This window comes from Lutra lutra, chromosome 18, assembly GCF_902655055.1.
Source record: "Lutra lutra chromosome 18, mLutLut1.2, whole genome shotgun sequence".
Taxonomy (NCBI): domain Eukaryota; kingdom Metazoa; phylum Chordata; class Mammalia; order Carnivora; family Mustelidae; genus Lutra; species Lutra lutra.
The window spans coordinates 15,433,719-15,456,920 of NC_062295.1; the positions used below are offsets into that span (position 1 = coordinate 15,433,719).

At 45.4% G+C, this 23,202-nt stretch overlaps 1 protein-coding gene across 1 annotated transcript; it reads right to left on the reverse strand.

Moving 5' to 3' along the window:
* Positions 1-4,622: 4,622 nt before the first annotated feature.
* Positions 4,623-22,431, reverse strand: GP2 (glycoprotein 2). Its single transcript, XM_047714375.1, has 11 exons — positions 22,303-22,431; positions 20,951-21,080; positions 17,555-17,941; positions 16,528-16,638; positions 13,892-14,103; positions 13,230-13,378; positions 11,736-11,981; positions 10,519-10,681; positions 9,562-9,646; positions 8,267-8,311; positions 4,623-5,145 (listed from the first exon to the last, which is right to left on the reverse strand). Exons 2-11 carry the CDS (start codon positions 21,051-21,053, stop codon positions 5,087-5,089), a joined length of 1,560 nt encoding a protein of 519 aa, XP_047570331.1. The 5' UTR covers positions 21,054-21,080; positions 22,303-22,431; the 3' UTR covers positions 4,623-5,086.
* Positions 22,432-23,202: the final 771 nt, after the last annotated feature.

Here is a 23,202-nt window from a genome sequence, read left to right on the forward strand (position 1 = left end):
CCTGCTGTTAAGTAGTGATTACTCTTGAGTTCTCTCACTTTACTCCCCACCAGTAACCACTCTGTCAGCTCCATTACAGCCCTTCTTAATGAAAAAAAGAAGAAGCACCCAAACTTTCAGTCAATACTCCCCTGAAGCCAAGGAAGATGGGAATTAAAGGGGAAAGGAAAACAGCCCTTTGTAAGATCAGCTGACAATGGAATGGGCTGAAAGTCTTGGAGAGAGCCCAGAAATCTTGTCTCAGATTCCGACTTGGTCCTTTTGTCGTGATTATCCAAGTGAGAAAGTCTCCTTTATTTCTGAAATTAAGTGGTTCCCTTCTATCCTGACAGCGTGATTATGCTGGAAGTAAAGGAATAAAGAAGAAAGGGTGAGGCCGTGTCTTCATTTAGTCAGCCGGTAATGTTCGAATATTGCAAAGCCCCTGTCCTCAAGGAACTAACAGTCTAGGGTGGAGGGTGGAGGGCAGATGTAAAAATAGATCATCTCAGATGCAGATAGTGCATGTGATAATAAGATTCTGTAGAGAAGGTGGTCACAAAGAGGAGTGGGATCAAATCTAGGCCAGGCAGGAGAGTTAGGATAGTGTGACAGGAGAAATGACCCTAGAGCTGATTAGGGATGTCATCCCTGGGGGAAAGGGCCTTCCACACAGCAAGAATAGCACATGCGAAGGCAGAGCAGTGTGAAATAGGGCCAGTCAGGGAACTGTGGAAATTCAGGGTGGCTGAAACATGACGTATGAAAGGGATAAGTAAGTGTAAGATCTGAAGCTGAAGAGAACAGGCTTGGCTCAGACTGTGGAGGATTTTGTCAGCCCTCTAGCTGGCCAGCCTCAACAGATAGAAGGTTAAAAACTGCTGGAGGAATATAAAGAGAGAAGTGAGGGGCACCTGGGTGGCTCAGTGGGTTAAAGCCTCTGCCTTCGGCTCAGGTCGTGATCCCACGGTCCTGGGATCCAGCCCCACATCGGACTCTCTGCTCAGCAGGGAGCCTGCTTCCCTTCCTCTCTCTGCCTGCCTCTCTGCCTACTTGTGATCTCTGTCAAATAAAAAACCAAAATCTTTAAAAAAAAAAAATAGAGAAGTGAGCTTGCTGCAAATGCTTGCTAGTTTCTGGGTAGAGAATGGGTTGGGAGGGGTGAGACTGGAGAACACCCATCTGGGAAGCTATTGTATCAGGTTAAGAGAGGACATTAGAGATGATCAGGGTATTCTGGTTGGATGGATTTAGTAAAGTTCTAGAAAGGAGAATCTACTGGGATTAGGAAGGAAAGCAAAGGGGTGATTTCTAGCCTTTTATAGGAGGAAGAGTTTTGAAGAAGAAGAAAGGGTAAGGAGAGATTATGAAAGGACTTAGGTTGGGTGGAACTAATCCTCTGGGGCCCCCATTCCAAATCTCCTTTAAATGACCAGCTTTCAGAGGTACCCTTTCTCCCCATATTCTGATGCCCAGCTGGTGATAGCACATCCTGTAGGATCTTTTATAGGATTAAGAATGAACATCCCACTTCTCTTTTTTGGATCTAAGTTTCTATCTGGAAAGTGAAGGGACTAAACTCCGTGGGACAGATCCTTCCCTCTTCTCCAGAGGAAGAGTGGAGTTCTCCCTTTTCCACATCTTGTAGCAATGTCTGTCTTGATCTCACACTGTTTAGCTTTGGCTGCCTAGAATTTGTATTTCTCCAGCAGACCTTAAGCTGCTGGAGAACAGGGCTGCCCTAGCCTCCTTGTATCTTCCACCTGCTGCTTCTAGGTGCTCCCCCAGAGTAGAGATGCCAGTTTCCCTGAATGTGGGTCAGGTCCTTTCTCAGTGTCTCTGTCATCCTTCTAGTCCAGAACTCTCAGAACGCTGGGTCCAGAGTATGTTTTCACTGTGCTCTCTGGTTTGTACTTCTTGTCTCAGTCCCAGCTTGGCAGAACTAGGGGAAGGAGGAGAGGAAAGCTAAAGGGAAATGAGATAGGGCCAGAGTCCTAGCCTTGGGGAGTGGGATCCAGGTCCTGTGTCTTGTAGGTATGCATGCATATGTTTATGTATCTATGAGCATATGTACGTGTGTATGTGTAGCAAAGAATGTTATTTTTTCTGTACTAAGGTGTATGTGTCTGCATCTAAATGACCTTGCATAGATTAGTGAGCATGCTAGCATCTGTGCATCCGTGAATGTCAGTGCCTGTGTATGTGTGAGGGCCTCTGTGTTGGCAAATATGTGTATATTCACATGTGTCACTACATATGTATATGTTCCCATGTGCCTGTATGCAAGTGGGTACATGTATGTATGGTGGTTTGTGTATGAAAATGAGTGCCTCCTGTGTGTAGGGGGCTTTGTGTATAAACGGAGGGAGAATACGGTGTCTACTAAGTGTATCCTCCAAATTCAGGCTACAGGCCCAAGCCCTGAATTCAGCACTTAAAAGCAATAGGTCCTTCAGTGAGTGATCACCTTCTTTAAGCCTTAGTTGCTCATCTCTAAACTGGGACTAATAATAGTTCCTACCTTCAGTATCTAAGGGGAGAGTGGAATGTTGCATTGCCCCTAATGTGCTTAGAATAATGCCTGGTGCATAGGACATGCTAAAAGTGTTAGCTTTACTAAGTTATGGTAATATATATGTAAGTGATTGGGCCTGAGGGCCCTGGTGAGGATCTCTGCATGTGGAAATGTCCTTGGGCTCATGACGTTGGTGTGTGTTTATGAGTCAGAGGGGGTCAGTTGAGTGTGACCTGCGCATGAGTGCCTCTGTGTGTTTGTGTCCCACCAGATTGTGAACCTCTAAGGAGAGGGACTATGTTTCATTCATTATTGTACCTCGGCCCTTAGGTCTGGGATATAACAATTGCTCAGCAGATTAGTGTTGCCCAAATGAATAAAGTGGATTGGACGTTCAGAGATTGTTATTCATTTAGTATGCCCATCTGCAGAAAACAAAATCTGTAACTAACTACGTATGTTATAAATAGATAGATAGATGGAGAGAGCAAGGGGGATAGGTAGAGTAGGAGAGTTTGTGATGGATAGATGATAGATGGATAGACAAATACATACATAGTTAGACAGCCAGGATTTGCTCTGGTTAAGTAGAAGCTCATATACTTTACACTGGAAGAGATATCAGATGTGATATATCCCAAAGAGTTCCAGAACTTTGCTCTTGGTAACCCTTTGGGTTATCTTGGAGTTTCTTTGAGGGCTAGAGGATGAGGGAATCACAGATGGGAGTACTAAGCCCGTTACCTGACATCAACAAGAGTCTATTTCCATTTAATGTCTACATATTGGGTATTCACGTAGAACTGTGTTTAAAGAAAGGGTTCCACTATAAATGTTAGAGAATCTTGTTCTAGTCCAGCCCCTTTATTCCATAGGAAAGAGAAGATGAACCTCAGAGAAAGGAAAAGGTTAGGGCCCCTGACCTGTCTTTCAGGTGCATTCCTAGTGTACTCCTCCCTTAAAATGCAATATCTCTGAATCCATTGACTTACTAGGAAACAAGAAGCAATTCCTCCCAAGAACTTCTCTTTTAAAAAAGTCACTATTAGAGTACACTTTTGGGGTATCTAGCCAAGAAACACTGCCATGTGTTCGAGACTTGCCTCCTCAGGTTGGCCCTATTGGCTGTGTTTGCATTAGGTGAGGCCACTCACCTGCCCTCAGATGTTTGGACCAAGGGAAGCACTCTGACCAAACAGGGAAATCTCATTCTTTCTTGTACAATTTAGATGTAGGATACCAAGTGCTAGTTGGTCTATATGGTCCCTGAATTAGGAAGTGAGGGGAAGCTTCAATGTCCATATTTAATTGAGGCATGATGAATGAATAGCAAGAATTAGTTTCAGGACGGGGGAATAAAGAAGACACACAAAGATAAGCAGATGTGAAGGTTGTGTGGTTTCAGGAAAACCGACGGAAGGACAAACAAACCTTGGTTTCTGGTGGTTTTCCTCATACAGCCAGGCTGTATCTTCTGTTCTGGATTTTTTGCTCCTATATTTTGATAATTAATTCTCCTTTTGCCTGATGTAATTGGCGTGTGTTTCTGTTTCTTGAAACCACACTATCTCTGAACATGAGAGCACTTTGGAAAGTCTCCTCTTAGCACGTAAACAGGCTCTGCTCCCCTGTGGCCTGGTCCTGTTCTGATCATTTTTTCCCTGAGGCCAGCTTGTAGGGGCCTTGTGTATAGCTATGGGAAGGGGAAGCATTCTCTTTTTGTGGCATCTTTGTGGAGTGTTTCATGAAGGCCCATCAGAGGTTTCCAGAAAGGGACTTCACTCATCCCCCAGTCACTTCTTCTATATCCCCATGGCAGGATCGACATAGCATTTTCCACTGGGACTTCTTGCTTACTTTGGAGCGTACCACTGTTCACAGCTGGAGGTATACTCTGGAGTGACAGCATCTCTGTATTCAAATCAAGCAGGTCCTCCAGCATTTGGGTCCTAGGGTAGATTTTTGCCTACTCCTAGGCACATCAAAGCATGTCTACAGTATGGAGCTAGGCAGAGGAGCAATGGGAACCAGTCTTCTCTGGGAGTAGAATCTCCAGAAGTGGACCCTTTACAACTCATTCCCATGGCCACTACTGAGACCATGTTGGAAATACATCAGAGGACACAGGTTAAAGCAAGGATCAGTCTGTTCAGTTCATCAGCAGTTAGAACAAGGTATACTTGGGAAGAAACCATGAGAGGTGTCTTTTTAACAAGCTCATCCCCTTTCTCCTACCTCCACCCCACAGTGATACAGCTCGTCTACTATGGAGTTACAGAGTAACACATGATACATTTCTGGTAAAGGCTGGGGCCACAGAAGCACAGAGCAAGTCTGGCTCCAAAATCCTGCTAATAAATGAGGAAATCAGGCCAGCAGGGCCCGCACCATGAGAAAAAGAGGAATATAAAGGCACAGAGAGTGTTGAACAAGGGAATCTTTCCCCTTTCCCCGAACCTAGCCTGTCCCAGAGTCTAAACACCAAGACTGTCTATGTGATTTGGAGAGAGAACCGGCATAGCCGATGGGTGACTGGAAGCCGTCACCAGAGGGAAGAACACGAGCTTCAAGGCTAGATGCTTGGCTGAGCTCTTAGAACAGCCCAGCCAGGAGGACAGGCAGGAGAACCATGGGCCAAGCTCCCAGGAACCCTGAAATATAAGAGAGATGTCTGTCAAGTGTTGGCCTTTGGAACTCAGCAGCCAAAGCAAGCTAGCCTCTCTATACTTAATACTTAAGGCCTTACTAAGTATCCTTAATATCTGTTCTAGGTTACAACCCCTGGGAAGTGGCAAAGGGGTCATGTGGTAGAGGCAAAGCTATCTAATCATCAAACACTTTTTCATATTACTTTGGGTATATTGGAAGGCAATTTTCCCCCATCCTCCTTTGCAGGTAGGTGAGATCACATGATTGAATCTGGCCAGTGGAATGTGGGTAAAAATCATATATGCCATTTCTAGACCTGGTCCTTAAAACCTCTTGCATAATTTTCCATACTCTGGTCACCCACCATCTAGGGACCAGATGCCAAGGATCCGGCAGAGGACTTGCTAGGGACAGTGGAGTTTCCAGAGTTAACAGAAGGTAAGAGCCTGACTTCCTAATGACTGCAAAGCACAGAACTACATCCCCCAGTGATTTAGTGGGACATAAACTATTGTGTAAAGGCACAGAAAGATGAGGATTGTCTGTCATAGCAGCTAATATTACTTATGCTGACTAATACTAAAGATGGAGAAGGACACAGAGGTTAAAAGACCTCTGAGACCTGACTTATTGGCTTAGAATCCCAGCTCTAGGGCTAGCTGGGTGGCTCAGTCAGTTAAGCGTCTGCCTTTGGCTCCGGTCATTATCTCAGGGTCCTGGGACCAAGCTCTAGGTCAGGCTCCCTGCTCAGCAGACAGTCTGCTTCCCTCTCTTTTTGCCCCTCCCCCTCACTTGTGTACTCTCTTTTTCTCTGTCAAATGAATAAAATCTTTAAAAAAAAAAAAAAAAAAAAAAGGAAGAAGAAGAATAATCCCAGCTCTACAACCAGTTGTGCAGGCCCAGGTAAGTTACTGAGCCTCACCATGGCTGAGTTTATCTGTATGCAAAATTGAAAAATCACAAGCAACTAATACCTCATGGGACTTTTGTAAGGCTTAAGTGAGTAAATTCATATCAAACATTTGGAACAGTTCCTGGCACATAATAAACACCATGTAAGTGTCAGCTTTGAATATTAGACTCCAAGATCTGGGAGGGTTGGGAACACATCTCCTCTGAAAATGATCATATACTCAGTGTTAATGAAGGGTGTGGGTCCTGGGTTATAGATGCCTTGTACTGGGGGGCCTGGGAGAGGCATGTGCACCCCTCCCGCCATACTATGAGATTATAACATTTCTCTGTCCCATAAACTTCAGAGTAACTTGCTGATATTCTAGGAGGAAGTGAAGAATATCATAATTTTCTGAAATATTAGTGTATGACAACCAGTTTGTATTTATGAAACACAGGTGGTTGTTCAGTTAATTCTAAAACCTCTGGGGCGCCTGGGTGGCTCAGTGGGTTAAGCCGCTGCCTTCGGCTCAGGTCATGATCCCAGGTCCTGGGTTCGAGCCCCGCATCGGGCTTTCTGCTCAGCAGGGAGCCTGCTTCCTCCTCTCTCTCTGCCTGCCTCTCTGCCTACTTGTGATTTCTCTCTGTCAAATAAATAAATAAAATCTTAAAAAAAAAAAACCTCAGACATGTTTGTGGGAGATAGCAAACAAAAAACACCATAAGTGCCCTCTTGTGGCGTTCTCATACCGCATGAGATCGCTCCCCTTTTCTTCCAGAAGGCTCCAGAATCCACTGCCCATCCTAGAAATTAGTCAGTTTGGCAAACTCTACTGGGAAACTGGGCTGTTCCCAGCACTGCGCTAACCTGAAGTACTGGGAGAAGTGTATGAGATGTGATGTCTGCTCTCCAGCTCCTTTTAGTCTGAGCTCTGACCCCTGTCTCTGATGAGCACAATTTTCTGAGTGTTGTCTGAATATTAGCCCTAAGTGTGGAGGGGCCATCTTGACCTTATTTGGAAACTTTTAGGCTGTTATCTAGCTGGAGAATTAAGGATGGAAAGAACGTTTTCATGTCTTGGTTCACCAGTATAGGTCATGTGTGTGTTGGGAAGAGGGGGCAGTAAAATCTTAGTACCATTGCTTTCCCTTTGGCCCAAAACACATTTCTTGGATTGGTCTCCCTGTTAAATTCCAGGTCACCCACCAAAACACCATTCAGATGTTGCCACCTGCTAAAATTCTTGCCTGACCTTACCAGGTACAGTTCATTACTCTTCTGTGTGCTCCTGCCGCACTATCTACTTGCTTGCGATTTGCTTCTATGACTGTCTCATTTTTGCAACTCTTGTTCATTCTGCCTATAGGGCTTGTTCCTTTATTATTTGCAAACCTGGCCCCTTTTTCTCATTGCATTCAAATATCACCTCCTCTGAACATTTTTCTGGCCATTTACCCATTCTGATATTTATTTTCCTTCTTGCCTTATAAATAGAACCATGAAACATTGGTTCAGGACATGGCCGCCCAGAATAAAGATTACATTTTCCAGCTCCTTTTGCAGCCAGGTGTGACTAAACTTTGGCCAGTGAGATAAGTGTAAGTGTAAGGTGTCAGCTTCTAGGAATGTTCCTTAACACTCTGACTTTTTCCATATTCCCTCCATCCTGCTGACTAGAGATGAAGATTGGAGCTCTGGCTTCCATCTTGGAGCAGGAGGATGAAGAAGGTGGAGGGGAGAGCTTAAAAGAACTTGGATTCTTGATGACCTTGTGGTGCCACCCCAGGATCCCCAGATTGCTTGCCTTTGGACTTCATTTACATGTGAGTAAAATAAACTACTATCTTTTTAAAGACACTGTTACCCATGCTGGTAACTTTCTAACACATCACTCTCTTTTCTAAATTATCTTGTTAACTTTTAATTGACTGTTTCCCACACTGTATCATAACCTCCATGAGGGCAGGCACCTGGTCTGTGCTGTTTACTATTATATCTTCAGCATCTAAACAATGCCTGGCAAGCAGTGGGCACCCAATAAGTATTTATTGTTAAATGACTGGCCCCTGTGCTAGACTTTGAGCATCTCAAGAGCCACACTTGGGACTGATTGATTTCAGTGTCCACAGTCACTAGCACAGGCTAAATCAATGTGCACTGAATTGAGAAGAGGACTAAACGAGGGTTGGGAGGGAGGGCAGTGGGATAGGCAGGAGATAAAAATGTACCTGCAGAGCTGGGGGTTCCATTCGCAACGCCAAGAGATGGAGCACCTGGGGACAAAAGCAGAGGTGAAGGTTTCCTCAGTCGTGTGCCGGGGACTGGCACTGTGGCCATAGCTGCTCCAGGTCCTCCTGGACCTGGCCACCGCAGCCACTGACCTGGCTGGACCTGGCCACCCTCACTGTTGAGGCATCTGTTATTTCTAAGCCCATTTCATGCATTTGAAACTTAGTTCTTTCAGCAGATTTGTGAGGAAAGTATTTGTGTCCCCATTCAACAGAGGAGAAGACTGAGGCTCAGTTGACCAAGGAAGCCTAAGTTGACCTTGTTGTTGGTAGTAAAGCTGGAATTTGAATCTCCATCTATCTGATTCCAAAATAAAATTTCCTAACCCTCCAACAACCCTGTGATACCAGATGAAGCCTCAGGTTGAGGGCTCAGTAAAGAGGCAGGACAACTCAGGACAGAGCCTTCTTTACAAGACAGCCTCAGTTTACTCACCTGGAGAATGCAAGTGGTAATAGTGCTTACCAACTTAGGCTGTCGTGAGCATTCCATGTGATGATGCATATAAATGTTTTGTACGGTGCCAGCCTCATGTGTTATTACTGTTACTGTCATTGCTGCTGTTACTAGCATTACTGCGTCCTAATTTCTTTAGGACAAAAAAAAAAGTTGCTTTCATTCTTCTGGGTTTTTTGACTCCTCCATTCTAGTGGTAATAGAAATCACAACAGTAGTGTTCACCCATGGGCAGGTTAACATTTGTGGGCAATTATAAAGCTTCCCCTACATCATGCCCCAGAATATTATAACTGGATTTTGGAAAACATAGTCATTCACCAGAAAACAAAGTTGGGTTAAAGACTTCACCCAAAAGGGGCTGAGGTAAGGGGACTTGGCAAGAAGCAAAAGGCAAGAAGAAATATGCTATGGAATCAGTCTGAGCTGGGTTCAGTTCTAACTCCAGCTGCTCTTGAACTGAGTGACTTGGGGTGAGCCACTTAATCTCTCCAAGCTTCAGTTTCTCGCTGGTAAAATGGACTCAGTCAGGAGAATAAAGTGAGTTGATGGATACTGAGAGCTTAGCCTGGTCTCTAGCACATAGAGGTTCAGCACAAATGGCAAATGCTGTTGTTATTTACCCAAAGCACTTCATAGAAAGATAGATGCACTGGTGGGGGCTGCAGTGAGGAGGTAAAAAAAGGCTCTAAGTTGTTAGGGTGATGACCCCAGGCATCTGTGGTTAACTGTCAGCACTTGACCACCTGGTCTTCTCACCCAGAAGTGGGCCACTCACCTTTCCGAGTGATGGGTCCCAAATCTAGAACCTGGGCTGGGTTGATAGCCACTACTCCACTGCGACCTTGACTTCTTGAGCAAGACTGTGGGGGATGGAGAGATCTCATTATATCAAAATTTAAAGTCATAGTTCCTATCCAGGATGTCCCTGCAATGGGACAAGAATATGGCCCAAGAATGGGACCCTACCCACCATGTACCCCTAACTCTGAGGCTGTGGTTTTCTCAACTTACTGTCAAGTCATAAGCAAACATGGATTTGACTCCTTTCTACTTATCTCATCCATTCCATCACATCTCCACTCTAATTCTAGCTGTCTAATTTGGTACTAATGACTTCACCTCTCTATTGGACTATTAAGTAATACCTTCCTGGTCTTAAAGATTAAAATGAGCATGTCTGTAACACCCAGGTACATAGTCCACACTCAACAAATGCCAGCTTCTAGAAGGCAGTACCAAACAGGGGTTAAGAGCATGGACACTCGAGTTACCTCCCAGCTCTGATGCTTTCTAGCTGTGTTGCTTTTGGGCAGAAGACCTCTCTTAAGCTCAGTGTCCTCATCTGTACAAGCTGGTTAACAAAAAATCTACTTAAAGGGTTCTTGTGAGAATTTAATTAAATAAGTTATATGAAAGTTTTAGTGTAATTCCTGACATGGAATAGGCACTTAAAAGTCCACTATTATGAAATCATTCAAAATATATCTTCTGCCAGGGAAACTTAGTGGGCAGACTTCTTTGTCTGATCTGCTTCCTAGGGACACAATAATTACATACACATGGACTTTTGGAGATTGAATGTCCATCCATTCATCCTTTCCTCTTCCCCTCCTTCCCTCTCTCCCTTTCTTCTTTCCATCCCTCTGTAATTGCAGTAAATATATATGGTGAGACTACCAGGTACCAGGCCCCATGTGAATCTCTGAATAGTTCACTCTGAAGAGATACTCACCGGCTGGCACTGTTCATTAAGGGAATCGCAGAGATGAATCTCACAATGCAGGAAGACTAGGTCATAATTTCCAGCAAACATGAACATCTGAACTGAGAACCGGCTTTCTGAGGACACCCCATTCTCCTCCACATGGATGGTGGAATCATATTGATTTGGGCAGCTGGGAAAGTGACAGGGGCAAGGGTCTACTTTTAGAACAGCTCAAGGAACCTGAGGTCCTTGGGTGTATCTTTAATCTGTATCTAGTATAAAAACATCATCACAGAGAATGTAAGAGTTCCCTGATTCCCTCCATCCTGACATAGACTTTTATTCCTCTGGGTTTCCTTCAAGGTATTAAATTTTTTTGAAATAGAGAGAGAGAGCGCTCATGAGAGGTGGGGAGGGGCAGAGGCAGAAGCAGACTCCCCACTGAACATGGAGCCCGACCTGGGCCTCAATCCCAGGACCCTGAGATCATGATCTGAGCCAAAGGCAGATGCTTAACTGACTGAGCCACCTATGCGCCCCCTCCAAGACATTTATTCATCAGCCCAGGTTTCAGTTTTGTGGGGTTTGTTCTCTGAGGTGAAATAGACTGTTTCATATTCCACCCAGACCTACTTTCTAGCTAAATGATCATGAGCAGATGACTTAACCTGTCCGAGATTCCCTTTTCTGGTCTGTAGAGCAGACAGTAATCTGTACCTCCTGGCGTTGATGTAACCATTTAGTGACACAGTGCATGGCTAAACTCATAACTAAACTCAGTGATACATATTAGCTAATATTTTTACCATGGTTTGAATCATGATCTATGGATATACATTTTCCCTTTGTTTTTGCCAGTTAGCAATTTCAGCGATATCTTGTCCCATAACACTTGTCATACCATTTTCATGTTGATTTGTTGGTGTTACTATCTGTATAATAGCCCATCATTACTTAATGGATCCCTATTTTTGAACTTTGAACCTATTGCCAAGGTTATAAAGGATACTTAAGTGAAAAATAATTGGCATTTCTTTATCTTGCTGACCTATTTTGTATTAATGCTTTAGGCTAAAATGTCAAGAGTGATACTCCTGGGTCAAAAGTATGGTCATGATATGTAATGCCAAATTATGTTGCAAAAGAAGTAAGCCAGTTTACACAACTACCAGGCAGGGCCATGGTGATCTTTCTTCCCCGAAAACCTTAATCAGGCCAAAAGATAACCCAGAGTTGCCTGTTACCTGTTTCTGATGATGAAATATTTCACGGGGTCAGTCTTATCTTCAGTAGGTGTGGCATAGCAGTTCCTCAACAACAGGTTAAACCGGGAGGTGTCCCCTCTCTCCAAGATGGCACCCACATAGAGCATAGATTCAACAGCCAGGACAGCTACGGCCCCTTCGTAAGGAGATACATAGTTCTGGTCTTGAAACAGGGCCATTCTTACAGTGAACTCTCCATCCCCATCCACACTGATGTTCAGAGAACTGAGAAGAGGAAAACCATAAGAGTGGAATCGTTAGGTTCCCACCAGTGAGAACAAAGTAAATCCAGCCCTGCACTTATGTGAGGCTATGAAAGTGAAGGCATATCTTTGATTCCTAAAGGAACTAGTCAATCACCTATTTAAATCATGCATTTAGTATCTGCTAGGCACTAAACTTGACAAGCAGACAAGTGTGTCTCTGGGATCTCTACCCATTTTCCCTACCTCACAGATCACCTATATCTCTGTCCCTCAGAGAATAACAGCAAATGCACACCTCCATCTTCCCCCCTATACAATGGGATCAGTTCTGTGGGTTCACCATTTTTAGCAGCAGATCTCCTTCCTCCACCAGGGAATCATCCAGTGAAACATTCATTTTAAAAGAGGAATGGCTTTAATTTTTATTTATTATGAAACTTGGAGCCCCAACACAATACAGTCTGAAAACCATTGAACTAGAAAATTACTAGTCATATTCATACTACTCTGAGAGCCCAGGAGGCAGTGGGGGGATGGAAAGGGCACCCTGGAGTTCTGACACAGAAAATCCCCCAGCAAGTCTTACTGTCTAAATGCTGAGGAATCCATTCCACAGGGCCCTGTTTGGGCACTGTGAGACAGCAGTGACCAAAATAGATGAAAACTGTTTTTTGTTTTCTTCTGTTTCTTTCTTCTTCTTTCATTTGTTTCTTCCAAATGGATCCCCACCCAAATTGCTACTTAGTTCTATTTCTAGTGAATTGGGAGTGCTATTTATCTAATCAAAGCTTATCCCAGCTTAAATCCCACATCTGTGGGGAAGCCTTCCTGCTCCTCCATCCCCTCCCCACAACGATTAGATCAGGAACCCTTGCTTCTTGATCCCACAGCACCCTGTGCTTCTCCCACATTGCATTCATCTCACTTGTAAATAGTTGATGGAATAATTAGTTGCTTAATTCCTTTCTTCCTCAAGATAAATGAAACTGTGGTATGTTTTTGTTCCTTAGCATATTTAATTAACATTATTTTATGTTGCTGCATTGCTTCGTAATAATAATCTTTAATACCCACAGAATACTCTATGTCTGCCTTGTGCATGCTGAACATTAATCTATGATCAAGAAATATTTGCAGAGTGAATGATGGAAAGAGTGAGAGCTCCTGTAGGAAGTAGGCAGCAGCCTGAGGACATTTTAAGCTTTGCTTGAAGTGGGTGTGATCAGTGTCAGGGTTATAGATTAAAGGGCAAGGGTCAGTGCCATACCTTACAATGGGCTGCAGGGCAGTTTGGAGGCTGACTTTCATGTCCAGTGGGTAGGCACACTGGAAATTGATGTTGAGGATGGTGTCTCTGATGATGAACTCATTGGCCACAGAGAGGGTGTTTTTGTAGATGGCATGGGTTCCATTTCTCTTTGGCATAAAAATAAGACCACGTGTATGTTTATGTGTGTGCAGCTGTATCTAGAACTCAGGCCTACATGACTCTAAGGTTGATGCTCTCCATCATGCTGCCACCCTGCCTTCCGATCACCAGGAAGAACATGGGCCTCTTCCCTTAGTGGCCCCTGGAGCCTTATGGGAAGGGGACTGAGAATCCCAGATCAAAAACTAGAACAATAATTTTTGGCCTTTGGGGAGAATCAACAACTACCACGCTTACTCCCATGTTGACCCCTCCCACATCACCCCTAATTAAAATAATCATAATCACAGCTTACATTTATTGAGCTCAAGCAGCAAACCTCTTCTAAGCTCTGTATGTGAACCAGCATGTGTACTCTCACATACTACACACACTACTACTCTCACATACTACTAGAGGCCCAGAGAGGCTAAGTGACTTGTCCAAGGTTTCACAGCTACTGAGATAGCTCCACAGCCCAACTCCCACCCTCTGGTAGCAGTGGTGTAAACACCATTCACCTCCAGAATGTTTCCACAGGCCCCAGCGTGGGTAGGGCTGGTCACAGATATCCAGTTTCTCTCCTCTCTTTGCGTGATACTGCTGCAGTTCCGGTCTCGCAGGTAGGTGATGACATTGTCCCCAAAACCCAGGCCTCCCAGCTGACACTTGTCCAGTGACACCGTGATCTCCTCGGCCCCACAGTCTAGCTGAGGCTGCATACTGTGGACATCTAGAAAGTTGAGAATGGGGTAGGTGGAGTGGACAGGGGTCTGGAAGCAGTGGGCAGAGCCCACATTCTATGCCCTTTGGAAAAGCCATCATATGTACCAGGGAGTTAGGTAGACTAATAGGGGCCTGGGACCCAGGTGGGATTCACACTCGGGTTGTATTGGGTGAGGTTGGCAAAAAAGCCTCTGGTCCAAGATTTCTAGGCATGCTGTGTGCAGGTGTGGACTTTCATGTCTTGGGGATTGGGGATCAGGGTCTCTGGGAATTGGGGTCTCTAGAGAAGCAGAACTATCCTGCATTCCAGACTGGAATCAGGGTTGGATACACACTACTCCTGCTCCCTGGCTTTGTGAAGCCAGCACATCTGACCAGGTTCAGAGCCATTGCATTTCTTTTTTTCTTTCGTTCATTCATTTGTTCATTCATTCACTCATTCATTCATTCATTCATTCACTGATTCATTCCATTCATTCATTCGGCATTTATTCAACAAATAATACATCTTGAGCATTACTGTCTGCACTGTTCTAGGTACTGAGGATACAGTGTTTGTCAAAACTGACAGAATCCCTACCCTTATTTATGGAGCTAACATTCTGATGGGGAGGTAGATAGCAAATGAAGAGAAATATCGTTTTGATTGTATTTATGAATGCATTGATTCAAATACATTTACTAACCACCTTCTGTATGTGCGAGGCACATTCAACACAAAAATAAAGAAAACATGGACCCAGGCCATGAGGATTCCTTGGTCTTGTGTCAGAACCAACATGCCAACAGCTTATTAAGATGCAGTATGATGAAAGAAGTATGTTCTAGGTGCACAGGGAAACACAAGAAGGTATATCTGGGTCTGTCAGTTAAGTCAGGGAAGGACTCATAGAGGGCTGGGAGTTGGTCAGGAGTAGGAGTTTTGCAGGTGCACAGGGCAAGTGAGGGCACCCCTGGCTCAGGGAATAGCAGAGGCAAAAGCGTGGTGATGGAAGAAAAGCTGGTGTGTTTATGGAGAAGCTAAGCTCAGAGGTACAGGAACTTAGAATAAGTAGGGGTGGAGTGTGAGAGATGGAGAAGTAAGCAAAAGCCAGGTCACAACGGGGTTGTGCCTGGAAGCAATGGGGACTTGTTGAGTAGCCACCAGTGAAGACTTGAGGCAGGCCACCCACCCACCCAGTCAGCTAGGAGGACCTGCCAAGGATACCCTTGGAGTCTTCAGGTACAGAGAAGACATCCTTGAAGTCCACCGTCTGATTCTGTGGTTGCCCAAAACCTGGAAAATAACCTGGAGCCTTTGGGGGCTTGTCCACCCAATAAGCACAGAGAGCCTTCATGGAGATCAGAGTTGTTTCCTTCTAGTCCTGCCTCTTGTCCTCACCCTACTCCTGCTAGGCACACCCAAGCACCACCTGGTCCACACTCCAGCCCAGTCTTCTAAACATATGCTTGTTCTTGGTCCACTGTCTAGAACACTTTCTTTTCTGCAGGGACTGGGAGTGTGTTCAGAGGAAGGCATGTTTATGCCAAGGGCAAGAGTCAAAGGCCCTCATTAGAGTCCCAGGAGGGAAGGGAATAATCTTTTTTTTTTTTTTTTAAAGATTTTATTTATTTATTTGACAGAGAGAAATCACAAGCAGGCAGAGAGGCAGGCAGAGAGAGGAGGAGGAAGCAGGCTCCCTGCTGAGCAGAAAGCCCGATGCGGGGCTCGAACCCAGGACCTGGGATCATGACCTGAGCCAAAGGCAGCGGCTTAACCCACTGAGCCACCCAGGCGCCCCGGGAAGGGAATAATCTTAATGGGAAGTTCATCTAACCCCAGGACTTAGGGCTTGTTGATGGCATCTCTACCCATAAGTCATGTGCCTCTGCTTGCTTACTTCCTGGGACAATAACCTTATCACCTTACAAGCCTACCCATTTGGACTGCTCCTATTTAATTTTTGCAGTTACCCTGTATGGTGGTTATTTGTACTGTAATCTTATTCCCATTTTACACATGAAGACATTAAGCCTCAGAAAGTCTAGGTGCCTTGACCCAGGCTCCAGAGAGCCACTATGTCACAAATTCAGGACTGTCACAGGAGTCTACCCATGTCCTTCACATGTAGACCTACAGATATTTTAATGCAATTCCCACACCTGCAGAGTCCCTATCGTTAGTACCTTTGTGCCTTATGGGTCAAGCTCACCAACACCATAGCTGCTTTCTCAGGCTGTGGTCCAAAGACTGACTTGGCAATTTGTTCCATCCCACCTCTTCCATCCTTGCAAATAGCTTTGAGAACCTTCATTCCCTGACCTCAGTTCCATCCCCACTGACTCTGGTCCACACCTTGTCCATACCCTCGGAAAAGGAAAATCCTTCTGTGCTGCCTTGTCTGCTCAGACCAGCATTGTTCCCATTGCTCAGCCCTGCCAAGCCACTCACCAGAGCTGTTGAGGTCCTGTCTGCAGTAACAGCCCCAGGTGCCATTGAGAAAGCTGCATTCCTCCTCCGGGCGGCAGGTATTCTCACACTTGTCCTTCGCAGTGTAGGGGTCTCCAGGGTGAGGCACAGGGGAAGAGGATCAGGATGCAGAGCAAGGCAGTCTGAGGCCACCAAGGCCAACTCTGTTATTCTACCAAGGCCCAGAACTCCTGCCCAAGGGTGTGCGATACATAGTGGAAGGGTCAAGCCTTAAACTCAGATTTTCTGACTCCCAGTCCAGTGAAATGAGAACCCAGAGGCAGCTATCCTAATGCTTACTACATGGCAGACACTGTTGGAGCACTTTCAACAAATTAGCTCATTCAGTTCTCGTGGTAGTTTATGAAACTGGGTAGCATAGTGGTTAGGTATATAGATCTTGGAACGAGAGTGTCAGGGTTCAAATCCCACCTCCGTCGTGTTCCTGCTCTGTGACATTGGGACAGCTGCTTAACCTCTCTCTGCCCCAGACCTCTCATTGGGTGTAGTTATATATAACCCATATCTCATGAGGTTGGTGAAAGCATTAAATGAGCTCATAGTCTAAAGCACTTTGGCTTGGAGCAGCGACAGTATGCATTGGCTGTGACTTTTGCCATTATCCATTTTTCTCACATCAGAAAACTAAAGCTCAGAGAGGTAAATTAAACTGCCCAACTGGAATCTAAATCTGATTGAGCCCGAGTTCTTCATATCATGCTACACATATGGATATAGGTGTGTGTATGTATGTGTATGTGTGCAAATGTATATGCATATGCATATGTATATATCAAGAGAGTTAGCCCTCAACTCTGAATTTCTGGCTTTACTTGAAATGTTGTAAAGCCTGGCAACCTTGGGTGACATCCCCACTGGGCAGTAACAGGCAGGAGCTGAATCCAGGCTGTTCTGCTTAGTCTCCTGATCTGCTCCACTCACTGCTGATGCCTGGGCTGGCCACCAGGTAGCCCTGCCCCACAGTCATCCCCAGCTCTCTGCCACTCACCTGTGCAGTACCTCAGATTACACTTGGGGGTGCCCTGCAGCCGGTACACATGGAACTCGCCCGGACAGGCCTTCACCTGCACCTCAGTCTTCCAGAGACAGCAGTTGTCGCTCCAGTGGGCACAAGCAATGCGGCTGACGATCCCCTCCTCGATGGTAGGGTGTGTCCCATTCAGCCACATGGGAGCGTCTGTCTTGCATCGGTACATTGGGACACAGGTCTCTGGCAACCTCGCTCCTCCATCTCCCACGAAGCGGTACCAGCCATTCATGTCCCTGTCACATAGCTGGCCCTGTCCTGTGTACTCTGTACTTCGTGATGGTTCGTCCAGATGGGTATAATTCTGGCAGGGGTCATAGGAACGGATGTTGATGAAGTTTCTGTCACCTGGAAAGCAGCAGTGTGCTTGGGTTTACTGCGCATCCTCAGAGCCTACAGGATTTTAATCCTCCCCTCTCCACACATGCACACGTGCACACACACACACTCATTTTGTTTTGTTTTGTTTTGTTTTAGAGAGGGAGGGGACGGGCAGAGGGGGAGAGAGTGAGTCTCAAATAGGCTTCACACCCAGTGCAGAGCCCAACATAGGGCTCAATCTCACAACTTTGGGTCATGACCTGACCTGAGTGGAAATCAAGAGTTGGACGCTTAAGCCACTGAGCCATCCAGACGCCCCCTATGCACTCTGTTTTGAATTTTGAATGTGCTTAAGGACCCTAATGAGGAAATGAGGCACACAACCCATTCATTACACATTGGCCTCATCCTCTTAGGGTCCGAATAATAATGAGGACTTTGTGTGGTATTTTATAGGCATTAAGAACACCAAGGTCTCCACCCTGCACAGTTTCAAGGGGCATCCCTCACACTGAGCTTGATGCCCTCTCTTTGGCTCTAGAGTTGTGCATTGCTCCCCTGTGCAACCTTACACTGGTCCTGTTTGACCAATGTATTATAAATGTAATACAGGCTCCCTGAAAAAACCTCAAATGTCATTAAAATGAATAAAGTAGAAATGAAAGTTGTCATAAGCCCATTCCATCCCTAGAAGTAACTATAAATTTGCTGTATGGTCTTCAGACTCTTTCTTTCTTTCTTTTTTTTTTTAAAGGTTTTATTTATTTATTTGACACAGAGAGAGATCACAATTAGGCAGAGAGGGAGGCAGAGAGAGAGAGGGAAGCAGGCTCCCCGCTGAGCAGAGAGCCCAGATGTGGGCCTCGATCCCAGGACACTGAGATCATGACCTGAGCTGAAGGCAGAGGCTTAACCCACTGAGCCACCCAGGCACCCCTTTCAGACTCTTTCTATGCATATGTTTAAAATATAGGGATTTTTAAAAATGGCTTAATGCTGTACATTTTTTCCCCACTTACATATTTTACTTACTATATCATAGACATTTCCCCTTTATTGATAGATAATAGATCTAACATAAGATTTCTCAACCTCGGCACTACTGATGTTTGGGGCTGGATAATTCTGTGTTATGGGGGGCTGTCCTATGCATTGCAGGATGTTTCACAGCTTTCCTGGGCCCTTCTCACTAGATTCCAGTAGTTCCTTCCTCCTGGAAGTTGTCTCCAGGCATTGCCCAAATCACCCCCAGTGGAGAACCACTGTTCTAACATTTCCGATTTTGCTCATCTCATGGGGCTTTTTTAAAGATTTGTTTATTTATTTTTGAGAGAGAGGGAGTTAGAGGAGAGGAGAAGGACAGAGGGAGAGGGAAAGGGAGAGAATCCCAAGCAGACTCCCCACTGAGCACAGAGCCCCAGGCGGGCTCCATCCTACCACTCTGAGATCATGACCAGAGATGAAATCAAGAGTTGGCCTCTTTATTGACTGAGCCACCCAGGAGCCCTTGATCTCATATTTTTGGTTTTGTTTTTTGTGGCTTCTTTTAAAGATTTTATTTATTTATTTGAGTGAGAGAGAGTATGAGAGCACATGAGTTGGGAGGAGGGGCGGAGAGAGAGGGAGAAACGGACTCCCCACTGAGCCAGTAGTCCAATGTGGGGCTTGATTCCAGGACCCTGAGATCATGACCTGAGCCGAAGGCAGGCACTTGACCGACTGAACTACCCAGGCATCCCCATCCCATGGTTTTTAACAGATTAAGGAACTATGATGTGTGGGGGAGGTGAGAATTGAAGGGGTGGGTTGGTCAGTCTGGGTTTAGATCTAGTGCCACACCTGCTGGATTTAGGTCATCAAGGATGACCTTGACATGTGGTTTGACTCCCCTGAGACTTGTCTTTAAAACAACACCTGCAAGTTAGTGGTTCCCAAACTCCCTCCATTCCTAAGCCTTGAGTCACAATGTTTTCCACATTTGTGTCCCTTTGTCCAGTTATCTGCTTAATATGTTTCTTTTAGTGACTCTCTATAAATTTGTTTCATCTTAAGGAATAATAATCTGTGATACTGTAGGTATGCTGTACTAGTTATACATTTCTAACATACATGAAAAAATACACCTAGCCATCAAAAAATTCTTCAAGAGTTTGCTATGCACTACTGTAGTCATCTTAGGAGGTATTCCCTGCTTTGGAGAAATAAAACCCCAAAGCATTGCTTATAACAATAATAATAAATATAAAATGCCAAACACAGCCCCTGAGGCTTAGTAGGAGTTCAGACTGGTTCTGTTCTCCAGTTCTGATTTACTGAACAGTGTCAATGCCTGAATTACAGACTAAGTACACACATATGATCACATTCTTGAAATACATGTTAGAGGGGCTTTTTTGAAAAAGAGATTTTTAAGCCTTGCTTACATATGTACTTGTTTTAAGGAAAGGAGTCACTGCACTTGCTGTTGTTGGATTATTTCCCACACACACACTATGGTTTCCCAAGAGTGGCCATGAACTGGGTCCCCCTTCCCCTTCCCATAGCCCCCTCCGCAGGTGACACAGGCAGAAATTTCAGCCTGGTGTTAAGCCCGAGGACCCTTGCTGCAAACATCTAAGATGCCCAGTCCACAGATCTTTGAAAGGATCACCGAGAGATCATTACCTCTAGTCCTTTCTTTTTACAGATGAGTAAAATTTCAGAGGAAGGAGAAGGTGCTTGCCAACACAAGGGCACAGAGTGACTAGGAGATTCATGTCTCCATGAATCTGGGCTCTCTGAGCTCCACATATTTTGGACATGGGCAGTTACATTAACTGGCTCCACGGTCCTTGCAGAGGGGATTTCCTATTTGACTCTGAGAGATTATGGCTGTATTCTAGTTTCCCTCGTCTTGTACCCCTTGACTTCTAGCTGCTGAGTCTTCAATTAGACATGTCCCTGTTCCCCTTACTGACCCTGAACTGCCTTCTCTGCAGTCCCCCTCTCCCCAGGTATCATGGGGCATCAGAGATGCCAGGTGAGCAGAGCACACACCTTGCTGTTCTGTAGATGCCAGGGTCAGAAGGCAGGACGCCAAGGCCAGCCACAAGACATAAGAGCCCACCATCCTTTCCATAAGCTGAGACGTGCAGGTCATTCAGCAGCGTGCAGACTCTCCATGCAGCTAGGGGAAGGGAGAGACTCAGATACAGTCAGGGCGACAGAGGTCATTCCTCCTTGGATAAGGGTAAGAAGGGAATTCATATCAGTTCAGCACCATGATTTGTACTCAGCCCCTTGCACATGTTAGCTCATTTAAGGCTCTGAACCGCCCACCGGGAAAGGTACTATTTTTGCTCCCATTTATGGATGAAGAGGGAGATGGGTCTCAGAGCATATTAATCCCAGAGATATGGACTGAGCTCCTCCTACATGTAGACACTATGCTGGAAGTTAAATAGCTTGCTTAAGGACACAGACCCATGTTCACAGAAACAGACCCATAATTTCTTTTGTGAAGGGCTGCATTGTTTTAAAGCAGGCATGTCTTGCAGAGAGGAGGTGGGGTGATGAGGGTAAGAGGCTTGCGAAGGGGATGAGGTTGACAGCAAGAGAACCGAAGGCAAGTTTGGAGCTGGCTGGCACTGCAGGACGTCCTAGAAGGCCTTAGGTTGGTTCCTACTCAAGTAGGGGTTCAGGCTCTGAGAGACTGGGTGGAGGGGAACTTACAGTGCTATGAATATCTACAGACAAAAGTAACAGCTGCTTTCTCAGTTCTGGTGTATTGGGCACTGTCCTAAGAGTCTCCTGAAGTGTCCTAGATGCATACAGATTTCTTGGGAGGGTGGGACCGTGTCAGACTGTGCCCACGTTGCTTGCTGCTAGCATGGTGTCTGCCACATAAGGGGTGCTCAGTAAAGATATGAGCGATAAATGAATAAGTAAATAGGGATGGGGAGGGCAGAAACAAAGAGCTGTGAAGAGTCTGCCAGTAACACTCCCTCTTCTGGCAACTTTCCTCCAATAAGCAAATCTTTGATGGCTTCTTAAAGTCTCCAGAAGACTCAATTTGAATCTAGAGATCTGTTTCTAGAGAGGATATCATGAATATGTTATGAGAGAGTACCCAGGACTAGTAATTCTAAGGGATGAGATCCCAAGTGGGGGCCTATGTTCCTGGAGGAGGGACAGAGTGAGGAGGCATCTTTAGACCTGGAGTAGCCAGCAGGTAGCTGGAATCGTGGTTGAGCTGAACACACAGTGAAATCCGGAGCACTTGACCGGGCTGAAAGTTATTCTGAAAGCTTCCAGAAACAAACAACCCCAGCACATCCAGTGGGTCAAGGGTGGTGGGGAAACCCCCCAAGATCAGAAGGAAGCCTGCTGGGGCTTGAAATGGTACTTACCTTGGGATAAGAACACAGAGCTGTTGTCTGGTCAGCTGTGGGAAAGCCGGCTATGCACCACACTTTTATTGCAGTTTTCCACCCACGTGGCTCTCCATGATTGGTGCCCAGATAGGACTGGAGTTAATCTCAGGTATACATTGGTCTTGTTGGGCGTAGGTAAGATAAACAATTTACCATAGAAAATAGTGGAAGAATATTCCCCTCCATAAACCAATGAAGTTGGGACCGTATTTATTACCAGAAACCAAACACTAATCAAAAGGGAGCTTAAAACCCAAAGGGAAGTGAGAGAAATCAAACAGGCACTTGTTTGCACAATAGATTTCCAATTGTACCTTGTGTTCTTAGCTAATCACTGTAGAACACTTCTGCTTCTGTCTGGATGCCACTCCACTTGGGGCTAGTTAGAGCAAGGGAATAAATAAGGAAGTGGGGGACGGGTGTTTCCTATTTTTGGCCCATAGACTCTACCCACCTTCAGATACTCAGTGTTGTGTCTGGGAAGGGCCAGTTTCATGATGGTGAGTCATGGAATAATACCAAAGGACAGACCAAGTAAGTGTCAGAATCACCTCTCCTCCAATACCTCCTAGTAGGTGGGCTACCCTAGAGATTGGAAGGTATGGAATGGAGATGAAGCCAGAGATCTTGGACTTGGAAGTGTCAGGCTTGGACCTGGCTTCCATGGCATGGTATTGTGGCATTAATAAAGGAGTTGAAGCTTTTGCAGAACAAGTGGTCACTGCCTGTCCTGTGTTTCTCTGAGACTCCTCAAGGAGCCAAGGCTACTGAAGACAGGGAGCACAGGAGTCTTGGCATTGGTAACACCTTCCAGCAAAACCTCAACCTGAGCAAAATAAAATGCTACAAGCCACCTTCCCTACTCCTAGTATATTT